General features: G+C 53.5%; 1 protein-coding gene across 1 annotated transcript; it reads right to left on the bottom strand.

Annotated features, from left to right (window-relative positions):
• Nucleotides 1-1,421: 1,421 nt before the first annotated feature.
• Nucleotides 1,422-4,426, bottom strand: PERM1 (PPARGC1 and ESRR induced regulator, muscle 1). Its single transcript, XM_065890461.1, has 3 exons — nt 2,437-4,426; nt 1,770-1,829; nt 1,422-1,507 (listed from the first exon to the last, which is right to left on the bottom strand). The coding sequence occupies exons 1-3, from the start codon at nt 4,424-4,426 to the stop codon at nt 1,422-1,424; spliced, it is 2,136 nt and encodes a 711-aa protein (XP_065746533.1).
• Between the last annotated feature and the right edge of the window lie 9,127 nt (nt 4,427-13,553).

The following is a 13,553-nucleotide window of genomic DNA, read 5'->3' on the forward strand; positions in this document are numbered from 1 at the left end:
GCCACCAGGAGGCTGCTTCTCGGGACCACCTGCCTGCATTGACCCTGCAGGAGGGGCTGAAGCAGGACCTGGGGCTTTTTAGTGGGGCCACAGGCACCCAGTATCGAGTCAGGGTCTGACCCCAGCAGGTGGAGGGGGCCTCCAGAACCCTGAGTTACCCTGGGCTCTTGAGGGGTCAGGAGGGCCTCATCCTCAGGACACCTTGGCCAAGGTGACTGGACGCCCAGAGGGGCCAAACCTCAGCCCGCCTCTCAGGGAAGGAATGAGGGAGGGGACTCGGGGTAGGGGCTTCACCTGGGAGAGGGGGGGATGGCACAGGTGTAAAGGTCAGAGGGCTGAGAAGGTCAGTTAGCGAGAGTCAGAGTATGTGAGGCCAGAGGGCACAGGGTCTGAGACATCACAAGCAGGAGGCAGGAAGGTGGCCTGGGCGCATGTGAGCGTGAAGGTCGGGAGAAACCGGCAAGAGACTAAACAAGAAAGAAAGAGATTTTATTGGTGCCGTGTGTCCACGCGTTCCGTCCTGAGCAGCAGGAGTCTCCTGCGTCCCGGGGACCCTGTGTGTGCTGCCTCGGAGCTGGACGCCCCCCCAGCGCCTAGTCTGGCAGCCCCCTTGCTCCACTACTGCCCGCACCCTGTCCACCTTCCTGTGTCACCTCCGGCTCCTGTCAGCTCTGGGCGAACCCAGGTGTCCCGTCCCTCCACCTGATACCCTTGCCTTCTGCCTCTGTACCTCCTCCAGGGCTCCCCAGAGGAGGGGCTCCAGGCTCTGCCCTACAGACCCCCAGCCTGCAGGGCCCCTCTGGGTACCTGTTCAGCATCTCGGGCGGGAGCCGAGGAGGCCTTGACCACAGACCCCTGGGGTTCAGGGGTTAGAGAGGCCTCAGAGGCCTCCAGCGGCCCAGCCCACTTATAAACAGGGCAGAGGGTCCCTGGGACGCCAGCCCCCAGCCTCAAGGCCCTCTGCCCAGATCTCCAGCTGGGGCCTCGCTGCTGCTCTGAAGCCCCATCATGCCCCTCCCCCCAACAGGATAACCACATAGGATTAGGACTCCAGTTAACTCTGCTTTCAGATAAACCACAAATAATTCCTTAGCATAAGTAGGTCTCAAACTACTCCAGTTTCGATGGACACCTTGTGTTTTATGTTGCTAATCTGGCACCTTACTGACTCCCAGCTCCCTGCTTGGCCTACCCTCCCAGCCTTCCAGAATCTCCCACTCCCAAGTGTGGAGCACAGCCTCGGCCTCGGCCACTGGCTGGACCCTCGGGTGGAGTCCAAGGGAGCCAGGACCAAGGATGCAGGCTCCTTCCTAGACGCCGCAGAATGCAAGGGCCAAAGGGCAAGGCCTGAGAGCAGCACCTCATCCTGAGCACCTGTGGACATTTCCTCATCCTGCGTCTTCCTGGGCGGAGCCTGGGTCTTAGGAGCTGGGGCTGCGGCGCCCCCGCCCCACCTGCCGGCGGAAGTACCGGATGGCGGAGATGGTGCCGATGTTGGCCAGCAGAACTGCAAGAGAAGTACAAGACCTCCTGAGTGCCGGCTCCATTCCAGCCCAGTACCCCACCCTCCATCCACACGGCGGGGTTCTCAAAGGATGGGAGGAGGCCAGCGGGGCGAGGGTGGGTGAGCAACGCAGGAGACCCGTCAGGGGAGACACCTGCGCCTCCCCATGTGCCCCTCACCCCTGCTGGCCCAGCAGCTGGGACACCACCACTGCCCCTCCATTTGGCTTCTAGACACCAGCCCCCCGCCCCCCGGGCCCACAAACCTGTTTTCCAGGCATCTGGGGCATGCAGGTCTGATGTTCTTACAGCCCAGGTAGCGAAGGCTACAAACACCAGGCACATGTCATTCTGGCTGAAGGTAAACGAGGTGAGGGGACCCCGGGGTTCCCCTAGGAAAGAGAAGCATGTCCTGAGCCCCTGCCGTTGTCCCACTCACACACACCTGCCCTGGGACATGTCTCTCCTGGCCATGTCTGTCTTGAGTCACATCCTCCCCGTGATACAGGGTAGCGTGTGGCATAGTTGAGTCAGGCTGACTTGGGCGAGTACGTCTGGGGCACCGTTTCCTGGTTTGTAAAATACCGTCCGGGGGAATGCGAGCCTGCTCTGGCAGGCGGCATGGCCTGAGCTGGAGCTGCCCCAACGCCTGCCTGCTACAGGCTGGGGGCAGGCACTGCTGTTACCTGGGCCTGAACACAGGGCCACGGTCAGTGTGGAGCCAAAGCCCTGCTCGACTGGGGCTGCCCCACCTGGACTGGGTCCTGGGGTGGCCAGGAGCTGGTCCTTCCTGCCCAGATCATCCCTGAGGGCCCCCACCAGCTCGCAACCCAGGGTCCTGGCTTGCCCCTCCCCAGTGGCCCTCTTGGCCCAACTCCCTGGACAGTGTGTACCCAGGTCCTAGACAGGCCATGGGGTCCCCGCAACACACACCTGCTTGCCTGATGGCCGGGGCAAGCTGCTCCGCTGAGGCTGGGCTGGGCCCTGGTGGGGTGCTGGTCCCCACGTCCCAGGGGACTGACCTGGGGGTCTCCGTGGCCTGCATCTGGAAAAGCGCAGCTGGCCCCAGCATGCCCCCTGACGCGTCCTCCCCGAGGAAGTGTTCGTAGGCCTCGGGGATGGAGATGGGTGTGGGATCTCCTGGTGGAGGGGCTGGCACAGGCTCAGCCTGGAGGGGTGGGGCCTGGGAGTGGCCTTCCCAGGGCCTCGACCTCTGGGTTTGGCCATCTTGGAAGAAGAACTCGCACACGCCCGGCCACTGGACTTCGGCCAGAGCCTGGCTAGCCTCTGCTTCCTTCTCAACATCTTCATCCTCTTCCTCGATGGTGTCACAAAGGAAGAACTCATAGGCTTCTGGGAGGGTCACCGCAAAGGAGCAGCTGTGCCCAGGCCCCGCTGAGGCAGAGGGGGCAGGGGGAGGCAGGTGCTTCAGGATCCGAGGCTGGGGGGTCCAGGGCCCAACTGCCACGGTGTCCCAGGCTCCAGATGCCCTGCGGCCCCCAGCTGCTGTCCTGGGGGCTGTGGCTGGGAAGGCTGGGCCCGAGGCCTCTCCTGACCCTGGCTCCTCGGGGCTGGGCACAGCCATGGAGAATCGCACTTTCTTCTTCTTGGGGGCTTGGATAGCGCCTAGCGGGGGCTCCCCAGTGCGGTGTCCAGGGGCACCTGCTGAGGGGTCCCCTCTGGGCTTCTGTCGGCCCCCCTCTGGAGACGGAATAGGGCTCAAACCCAGCTTGGCCACTGGGGCAACCTCCAGCTCCGCCACGTCAGGCCCAGCCTCGGGGATGGGAGCAGGTGTAGACACACCCACATCAGACCCAGCCTCAGAAACCAGGTGAGGCAGAGCTGTACGGCGAATAGCCTTTGAGACAGGTATAGATGAACCCACCTCCAGCTGGACCCCTGGACCTGGCACAAGCAGGTCCACATCCAGTCTAGGCTCGGAGGCAGGTGTAGACAGAGGCTCATCGGGTCGAGGCTCGGAGGTGGGTGTGGACAAAGCCACGTCTGACTTAGCCATTGTGACATCTGCAGAAGCCCCCAGGTCAAGCGTGGATATAGTGCGTGGCTCAGTTCTGAGGGTCATTCCGATTAGGTCTGTACCCTGCTCAGTGGTAGGGACAGATGTAGACAGATCCACACCTGGCCCTCGCCTGGCCACCTGCTCAGGGGCTTCTGGAGACTCTGGCCCCAGCTCGATCTGCCCAGCTCCTGCTGTCTGCCCTGTGGTCCCCACCCGGAGGCCCTTCCCCCTGGACCCAGCCAGGCCAAGGCCGTCCTCGGCCCCGGCCTCAGTGAGCAGTAGGGAGCCCAGCTGGGTGGGAGCAGGGCCTGGGTCACCCAAGCGCCCACCCGCCTTGGTGCCTGCAGCCCGCCTCTTCTTTTGGCTGGGGGGGCTGCCAGGGGGCCTCTGGGGGGCAGCGCTGCAGCCGGTGGAATCGGGGCTCCGAGCGGGCTCACCCGTGAGAGTAGGGGCAAGACCCCGGGGGGCTGGGCCCTGCAGAAGCCTCTGCCTCTCGCCTCTGGAAGACACTGGACCCGGGAGGGATGAGCCCTGGACCAGAGGGGCAGCACCAGGGCTGAGGGACGGCTGAGCTTCTGGCCGCACGGACACGCTGGGCGTCTGCTGACCGGCCTCCGGGGCCAGCACGGGCTCACACCAAGACCTGCTGACCAGCTGCCGGGCGGCTACCTTCTCCCCCTCAGAGCCAGGCCAGTCACTCCCCCTGGGAGCCAGCTGCCCCTCAGGAAGGGGCAGGGGCCCTGGGGGGCTGCTGCCACTGCTGTCCCTTTGGTCAGTGTCACTGGACAAGAGCTCATGCCCAGAGGCCAGGCTGGCCCGCAGGAGGGCACACTTCGCGTCAGCGGCTGATAACTCAGCCCGGTCCTGGCCGCTCAGCTGGACGCTGCACTGGAAGCTCTCCATTCTGGGTCAGCAGAGACACGTGAACCACAGACCAGGCTCTTCATGGGCCCAGGCCCGGGGCCCTGGCCGGCACACACTGCCCGCACCCCACCTGCCCCCTGGGCATCCCACGCCTCCCTGGCTCAGGGGCCAGCACTCCATCTCCGTCCTGAAAGAAAGCAGAACAAACAGAATCCAGAGGGAAGCTGTGCTGATCTCAAACCTGATGGCTTCCTGGAGCTAGAACATCCGAAACCCACCTTCCATGCTCCCAAACTGACTGCAAATGATAATGTTACAGTGACATATTGCTACAGTCCTGCATTCAGGTTAGTGAAGTCCACTAAAGAATAGGGTTCCTCATGTTTGGGTTTTCATCCCCAGGAGGAGTTTTCCTCCACAACGTTATGCGTTTTCTGTTCAGCTGGGTCAGCCTCCAGCTTTCCTGCAGAGTTGTTGGTACTGAGGCCAACTCTATATACCAAAGCCCATTTCAAGGACCACCCACCAGGGCTCAGTTTACCTGGGCGACAGTCAGCGCCGGACTATCCCATCATGCCTCAGAGGAGCCACAGTGCCCAGCAGGTGACCAGTCTTTGGTGATGACCTTCCACCGGCCTTGGCTGGGACAGACTGCTAGGCTTCCTCTGAGCTTACCAAGGTCAAGCTAGTGCTGGCCAGAGCCCTCTCAGGGGTCATCAGGGCGAGCCTGGCTCTGCCCCTGCCTGGGCAGGAGGTCCCACAACAGAAATGAGCCTCCTGATTCCCACCGGCCCCCCCGGGGCCATCCTCAGTGTCTGTGCCCCTGACCGGATCTGCCCAGCCGGCAGAGGTCCCCTCCCCGCGTCTCAGTGAACTAAGGCAACCCTACCTGGCTGACACCCCCTGACCTCTCAGCCCCCTGCAGGGGGCTGCCTTTTGGGCCTTGGTCAGCTGCCACTGGACCCAGGGCGGTGGGAGGTCACTCTGGCCAGGCAAGTCCTGAGATGGAGGTGCCTTGAGACCAGGGCACCGCGGTTTCCTGACCCCGCTGCACCTCGTCCTCCCCTCTGGTCCTAGGGGAGGTCCCAGTGGGGGCTGTCTGCCTTGGGACCCCTTAGGGTGGGAATGAGGGGCTGACAGTACTGTACCTGGGACCCCACAGCCAGCCGGGGCAGCGGAGCTGGGCATCCAAGCTGCCTGTCCCAGAGCAGCATGGTGCAGTGCTCGCCGCGCAGGCCCCACCCCCATTGCCCAAAATACCACAGCCCCGCAGTCACATGTCTCCTGCCAGGCGGCAGGGTACAGGCCACAAATAGATGGCATTTGAGGGTCTGCCAGCTACGTGAGGGACGCCTTCCTGGTCAGGTCAGATGCCAGTTAGAGAACGCTGACCAGCAGTCAGGCCCACAGGACCTCCCTTTCCTAAGCTGAAGGCTACCCTGCTGCCCATCCTGGCCGAAGGCTGCCCTTTCCTGTTCAAGTGGCCCCGCCCACTGTGAAAACTCAGCCCTCCCCACTCCTCCTGTCACCTCACCTGCTGGCAGCCCCCCAAGACCAGCACCTCTCCCGACCTAGGCTCCTGCAAGCGGGGCCCAAGGCGGGGGTGGCAGTGCAGTCTGTCTCTCCAGGAACAGGGGTCTGGTGCTGCCACCTGCAGGTCACCAGCAGGAGCTGGGCAGGAGGCAAGGCCTCTGAGAACAGCCCCTTACAGGCATCACCCTGCCCAGTGCCCTGAGCACTTTTCCAAAATGTGTCCATCCTGAGAGGGACGCCAGGAGGATCCTCCTTCACAGTTGAGCTTGGTAAGGCACAGAGAGGGTGAGTGAGTTGTCCGTAGCCACACAGCTAGTAAGTGGCAGAGTTGGGCCCCAAAGGCCCTGCTCAGAGCCATCCTGCCCTCGAGGCTGGTGTTGCCTATCCCCAGCCTGGTCATTGTGACACACACCCCTCCCGCTGGGGACAGAGGAGGGAGTAGGGGGGTTGGACAGCAAACATTGAAACTAACAGGTAAATAGGATCATTTCTGACAGCAACACATCTTAAGAAGGATCTAGAGTGGAGAGGAGGGTGGCCTCTGAGGAGGGTCCAGGGGATTGAGACTGGGCAGGTGGGGACCACGACAGCCGAGGCTTCGAGTGGAGGAGGCCGAGTCACCCCGGAAGAGCGAGGTCGGGTGACGTTCTCGGCCGCCCTGGGTGGGCAAGCCTGGTCTGAGGTCTCTCCTCGCTGCCTCTGTGTGTTGGGAAAACCCAGGTTTCCCTCCTATGTCTCTCCTGTGAGTCTCCTTTACTGGTCGCCAAAAGTGTGTGTGTGGCGGGGGGGGGGGGGGGGGTGTCCCACGCCAGGCAATTCGGTGACACCAGCTGTGTGTCTGACAGGTTAACTCAATTCTGATAATATCTGGAGATGCTTAGGGGCTCAGTCCCACAGACTGCCCCCAACTGCAGACGCCAATGGCAAGGAGCAGGTCCCCGGGTCACCCACCACTTCTGTCCGACTTGGCTACAGATGTGAGCTTCCCACGACCCATTGCCCCTTGGCTTAAATTAATTTGCCAGAGGAGCTCAGAGAACTCAGGGAGACATTCACTAACGCTCACCAGTTCATTATCAAAGGGCGGGATGAAGGATGCAGATGAGGGCCCAGGTTGGGAGGTGGGCAGGGCTTCGTGGGAAGGAGCGTGGACGCAGCTCCACCCACCTCCGGCGCTCGGGATTTTGTGGAGGCTTCTTCACACAGCCATGGTCGATCTAACCCCATTTTCAGCCCCCCTCCTTTCTCGAGAGGATGGGGGCGGGGCCGAAAGTCCCACGCTTCTCATCAGGCTTGGTCTTGCCGGTGCGCAGCCCCCACAGGAGCCTCACTAGAACAAAAGATGCTCCTGTACTCTCGGCAGGAAATTTCCAGGTTCAGGCGCTCTGTGCTGGGACGGGGCAGAGACCAGTACCCATGCTCTCCGCCTTCTAATCCCACAGTCCTCTTCCCCGTTCCTCCTCAGGCTCTGGACTCGGTGGCTAAGGCTGTGTTGGCCAGCTTCGCCGCTGAGGGTGGTCCACGTGTGATCCGTGCATCGCTTTACTGTGGATGGAGATTTGGGTCATTTCCAGTTTGCAGCTATTCCGAGTGATGCTATCTATGAACATTCTGGAACATTTCTTTTGGCGGTCTTGGAGAGTTGTGGGGTCAGAGGTGTTTGTCCAGCTCTAGAGGACACTGCCCAACAGTTTTCCGGGGTGGCTGTGCCCTCGCTCCAGTGTGTCTGCGCCCACACTGCCTACGGCCTGTCACCGCCTGGTGCAGCACTTTCCTTAAGAATGAAGTTACTGGCCATTGTCATCTTCTTTTTAAATATTTATTTGGCTGCACCAGGTCTTTAGTTGCGGCAGTCAGGATCTTCGTTGCAGCGTGTGGGATCTAGTTCCCTGACCAGGGATCGAACCCCTGGACCCCTGCATTGGGAGCGCAGAGTCTTAACCGCTGGACCACCAAGGAAGTCCCCACTGGCATCCTCCTTTGTGAAGATGTGTGTCTCTTCAGTGCTTCTGCCTCTTTTCTATGCCTTTTTCTTATTGATCTGTAGGAGTTTGTTACCCATTCTGGATAAGGATTCTGTTTTGAACATTTGTACTATGAATATCTCCCCCCCCAACTCAACTTTTCAATCTCTTAACAGTGCCTTTTGATGAACAGAAGTTTTAAATTTTAACATAGTCCAAATTATCAACAATTTTCTTTATGCTTATCACTGTTTCTTTTTTTATTAATTAATTAATTATTCTTGGCCGCGTCGGGTCTTTGTTGCTGCGCGCGGGCTTTTCTCTAGTTGTGGTGAGCGGGGGCTACTCTTCGTTGCGGTGCGCGGGCTTCTCATTGCGGTGGCTTCTCTTGTTGCGGAGCACGGGCTCTAGAGCACAGGCTCAGTAGTTGTGGCTCGTGGGCCCAGTTGCTCCACGGCATGTGGGATCTTCCGGGACCAGGGCTCAAACCCGTGTGCTCTGCACTGGCAGGTGGATTCTTAACCACTGAGCCACCAGGGAAGCCCTGCTTCTGTCTTTTTACAGAACTCTTTTCCTGCCCCAGAAAGTCATGAAGATTTCGCCATGTCCTTCCACGCTTTTAGAACTTCATCGTTTTACCTTTCTCACTGGGACTACAACCCACATGGTACTGATTTTCGTGGATGGTGGGTGATGGGGGTCCTGTCACACCTTTTTGTTTCTATGTGGACACCAGTTGGCCCAGCGCCACATCACGACTCCGTGGCACACACGTGTGTGTCTCTGTCTACAGAGACACAGCAGCAGAGCCCCCCCATGGACTTCCCAGACAGAGGAAGTTTGGAGGGTTTGGGGCAGGGGCTTTCCTACAGTTGCCATGGCTGCCCTGGAAGAAGGCAGTATAGGACCCGAGGGGAGGCTGTGGGGAGGGCGCGGTGGACCTGGTTCCTTCTGAAGAGCAGCTGTGGCTGGAGTTACCCGAGCCGTCCCCTCTCTCTCCTCGCCCCCCAATCATGGGCCTCCTCGTGAGAAGGGCTCTGGAGCACACGGGCATCTGCGCGCTTCTGACCCAGCTCGGCGCTGGGGGCCTTAAGTCTCTGTGGAGGCCCGCGAGCGGGTGTAGACGGACGGGCTGGAGGAGCCGCCGGGGAGTGGCGTCGCCGGGCACGCGGCCTGCGGTACCGCCGGAAGCCAGCAGCAGGCGAGCAGGCTCCACCGGAAGTTGGCAGGGCAGAGCCGTCGGCGCCTGGCTCTGCGAGGGCGGTGTGTTTGGGGGCGCCAGGGCCCCTTCCCGAAGCCACTTAGCTTGCTTTGAGCCCTTGACCTTGAGACATAAGCCCTCAAAAATAAGAGCCGACTTTCAACGAGCAGCTGTTACACGCCCGGCAGTCTTAAATGCTTTACACAGATTACAGGCTTTTTACTTTTCATTTTTTAATAGTTTATTGATGTATAATTTAATATGATAAACTCCACGTATTTAAAGTGTAAAGTTAGCTAAGTTTTGACATGTGTAGTCACCCGGGAAGCCATCACCACACTCCCCATCATCCCAAGGGTTCCTGTGCCCTTTCTGACGCCCCCCTCTGCCCAGGCAGCCACGTGGGCCTTCTTTCCCTTCTGTCACTGCAGTTGGGTGGCACCGTCCAGAACTTCATGTAGATGGGATCATACAGTAGGCACTCGTTGGTATAGTACAAAAGAGTGCAGTATGACTGTCTTCTGTCACTGAGCATAATTATTTTGAGATTCGTGTATGCCAATAGTTATTTTCATAATTAATAAGGAGTGTCCCATTGTTGGACATGCCAAGATTTGTTTATCCATTCACCTGTTGATGGACATTTGGGGCTATGTTACAAACATTTGTGTTTAAGTTTTTGTGTGAACACGTGCTTGCATTTCTCTTGGGTAGACTGTTTTCCGGCATGGTTACCATTTTTTCACCCCCCCAAGAGTTCCTGAGAGTTCCAGTTGCTCCATATCCACACCAGCACTAGGTCTGGTCAGACCTCTTTTTTTTTTTTTTTTTTTTTTTTTTAAAGCAGAGGTCTTCTTAGAAGCCCATATGATTTAAATTTATTTATTTATTTATGGCTGTGTTGGGTCTTCATGTCTGTGCGAGGGCTTTCTCTAGTTGTGGCAAGCGGGGGCCACTCTTCATCGCGGTGCGCGGGCCTCTTACTATCGCGGCCTCTCTTGTTGCGGAGCACAGGCTCCAGACGCGCAGGCTCAGTAGTTGTGGCTCACGGGCCCAGTTGCTCCGCGGCATGTGGGATCTTCCCAGACCAGGGCTCGAACCCGTGTCCCCTGCATTGGCAGGCAGATCCTCAATCACTGCGCCACCTGGGAAGCCCTGGTCAGACTTTTTAACTTTACCATTCTAGTAGATGGTTAGTACTGTCTCATTGTGGGGTTTTCTTGTTTTTTTGCTTGCTTTTTTTTTTAAACGATTATTAAAGAGGGTATTTTATTTTATTTTTTAAATTTTATTTATTTATTTGGTTGTACCAGGTCTTAGTTGTGGTAGGTGGGCTCCTTAGTTGCAGCTCACCAGCTCCCTAGTTGTGGCATGTGAACTCTTAGTTGCAGCATGCATATGGGATCTAGTTCCCTGACCAGGGATTGAACCCGGGCCCCCTGCATTGGGAGTGTGGAGTCTTAACCGCTGTGCCACCAGGGAAGTCCCTCATTGTGGTTTTAATTTGCATTTCCTTAATGACTAAAGTTGAGCATCTTTTCGTGTGTTTAAATGCATCCAGGAAATTCCCTGGTGGTCTAGTGGTTAGGACTTGGCGCTTTCACTGCCGAGGGCCTGGGTTTGATCCCTGGTCGGGGAACTAAGATCCCACAAGCCGCGTGGCAAAAAATTTTTAAATAAAATTTTAAATTTAAATAAAAATTTAAATTTTTAAAAAATTTTAAATTTAAAAATAAAAATTTAAATTTTAAATAAAAAATTTTTAAATAAATAAATGCATCCATATATCTTCTTCCATGAAATGACTGATCAAATCTTCTGCCCATTTTCTTCATTGGGTTACTTGTTTTCTTATTGTTGAGTCTTAAGAGTTCTCTATATATTCTTTACGTAAGTTCTTCATCAGTTACGTGATATGAAATTATTTCCTTCTAGTCTGTGGCTCATCTTTTCATTTTCTGAACAATGTCTTTTGAAGGGCAGAAGTTCTCAATTTTGATGAATTCCAATTTATCCATTTTTCTCTCATGGATTGTTCTTTTGGTTGTATCTAAGAAATCTTCGCCTAACCAAAGATCCCAAAGATTTTCTAAATTTTCTCCAAGAAGTTTTTTTTTAGTTTTAGGTTTTGCATTTAGGTCTATGATCCATTCTGAGTTAATCTGTGTATACGGTGTAAAGACATGGTTCCAGATTATTTTATTTTTGGATGGATATCCAATAGTACCTATACCATTTGTTGAAAAGACTCTTCTTTCTCCACTGAATTGTTTTAGCACCTTTGTTGAAAGTTAGCTGACCATATAGGTATGGGTGGTTCTGTTTCTAGAATTCTAGGTTGATAGTTTTTACTTTCAGTAAAGATGTAGTTCCACTGTCTCCTCACATGCATTGTTTCCAACAAGAAATCAGCCATCATTTATCCTTGTTCCTCTGTATATATCATGTCTTTTTTTCCATAGAGGCTCTTCAAACCTTCTCTTTACTGCTGTTTTTATAGAGAAGGGGTTAACAGCTTTATTGATATATAACTTACACCCCATACAATTCACCCATTTAAATTAGTTTTTAGTATAGTCAGAGTTGTGCAACCATCAATATAAACAAATTTAGAACATTTTCATCACCCCACAAGGATACCCCGTACCCCCATATGTACTCATTCCCCATTCCCCTGGACCTCCACCCCAGCCATGGGCAACCACTAATCTACTTTGTACCAATTTGCCTATTGTGGACATTTCATGTAAATGGACTCACACAAAATGTGGCCTTTTGTGTCTGGCTTCTTTCTCCTGGCATAATCTTTTCAAGGTTCATCCATGTCATAGCATGTATCAGTACTTCATTCCTTTTTGTTGCCAAAGAATATTCCATTGTATGGATATAGCACATTTTATGTGTGTGTGTATGTAAGATATGTAAATAATAAGATATGTAAATAAATTGTATGTATGTATTATTTATTTATCTTTTTGGCCACGCCGAGCAACATGTGGGATTTTAGTTCTCCAACCAGGGTTTGAACCCACATCCCCTGCAGTGAAAGCATGGTGTCTTAACCACTTGACTGCCACACAAGTTCCCTAGCACATTTTTAAACTTACCCATTCATCAGTTGATGGAATTTGGGTTATTTCCACTTCTTGGCTATGATGAATAATGCTGCTGTGAACATTTATGCACACATTTTTGTGTAGACGTGTTTTCATTTCTCTTGATACGTACCTAGGAGTGGAATTGCTGGGTCATATGGTAATTCTACATTTAACCTTTTGAGGAACTTCCAAACAGTTTTCTAAAGTGGCTGCACCATTTTGCATTCCTATGAACAATGTGTAAGTGCTCCAATTTCTCCACAAGCTCACCAATACTTGTTACCATCTGTCTTTTTAATTATAGCTACCCTAGGGGGTATGAAGTGGTATCTCATTGTGGTTTGATTTAAATTTCCCTGATGGTTGATGATGTCAGGCATCTTTTCCTGTGTTTATTGGCCATTTATATATCTTTGGAGAAATGTCTATTAAGATTTTTCTCCAATTTTTTAGTTGGGTTGTCTTATTATTGAGTTGAGAGAGTTATTTATATATTTTAAATACAAACCTCTTGTCAATATGTTTTGCAAATATTTTCTCCCATTCTATGTGTCTTTCACTTTTTCGATAATCTCCTTTGAAGCCAAAAATTTTTAATTTTTATGAAGTCCAATTTATCTTTTTTTTTTTTTTTTAACCTTTTGTCACTTTTGCTTTTGGAAACATATCCAAGAAGGCTTTGTCTTCTGGACCTGACTTCAGGTCCTTCCTGACCCAAGGTCATGAAGAATTACTCCTGTATTTTCTTCTAAGTGTTTTATAATTTTAGCTCTTACACTTACGTATATCATCCATTTTTAGTTAATTTTTCTGTATGGTGTGAGGAAGGCGTTCAACTTCATTCTTTTGCATATGGATATTCAGATGTCCCAGCACAATTTGTTGAAGAGACTGTTCTTTCTTCTAATGGATTGTCTTGGCATCCTGGTTGAAAACCAAGTGACTAAAAGTGAAGGCTTCTTTCTGAACTCTGAATTCTATTCCATCAATCAATATGTTCAACCTCATGCTGGTACCACACTGTCTTGATTATTGTAGCTTTGTAGTAACTTTTGGAATCAGGAAGTTTGAGTCCTCCAACTTTGTTCTTTTTCAAGATTGTTTTGGATATTCTGGGTCCCTTGGATTTCCATATGAATTTTAGGAGCAGCTTGTCAATTTCTGAAAACATGTTAACTGGAACTTTGAAGAGATTGTATTGAATCTATAGATCAATTTGGGAAGTACTGTCACCTTAACAATGTTAAATCTTCCAATCCACGAATGTGGAATATCTTTCCATTTATTTAGGTCTTCTTTAATTTCTTTCAACAATATTGTATAGTTTTCAAAGTATAAGTTTTGCACTTCCTTTATTAAATTTATTCATA

The sequence above is a fragment of the Phocoena phocoena genome, chromosome 1 (genome assembly GCF_963924675.1).
Source record: "Phocoena phocoena chromosome 1, mPhoPho1.1, whole genome shotgun sequence".
Taxonomy (NCBI): domain Eukaryota; kingdom Metazoa; phylum Chordata; class Mammalia; order Artiodactyla; family Phocoenidae; genus Phocoena; species Phocoena phocoena.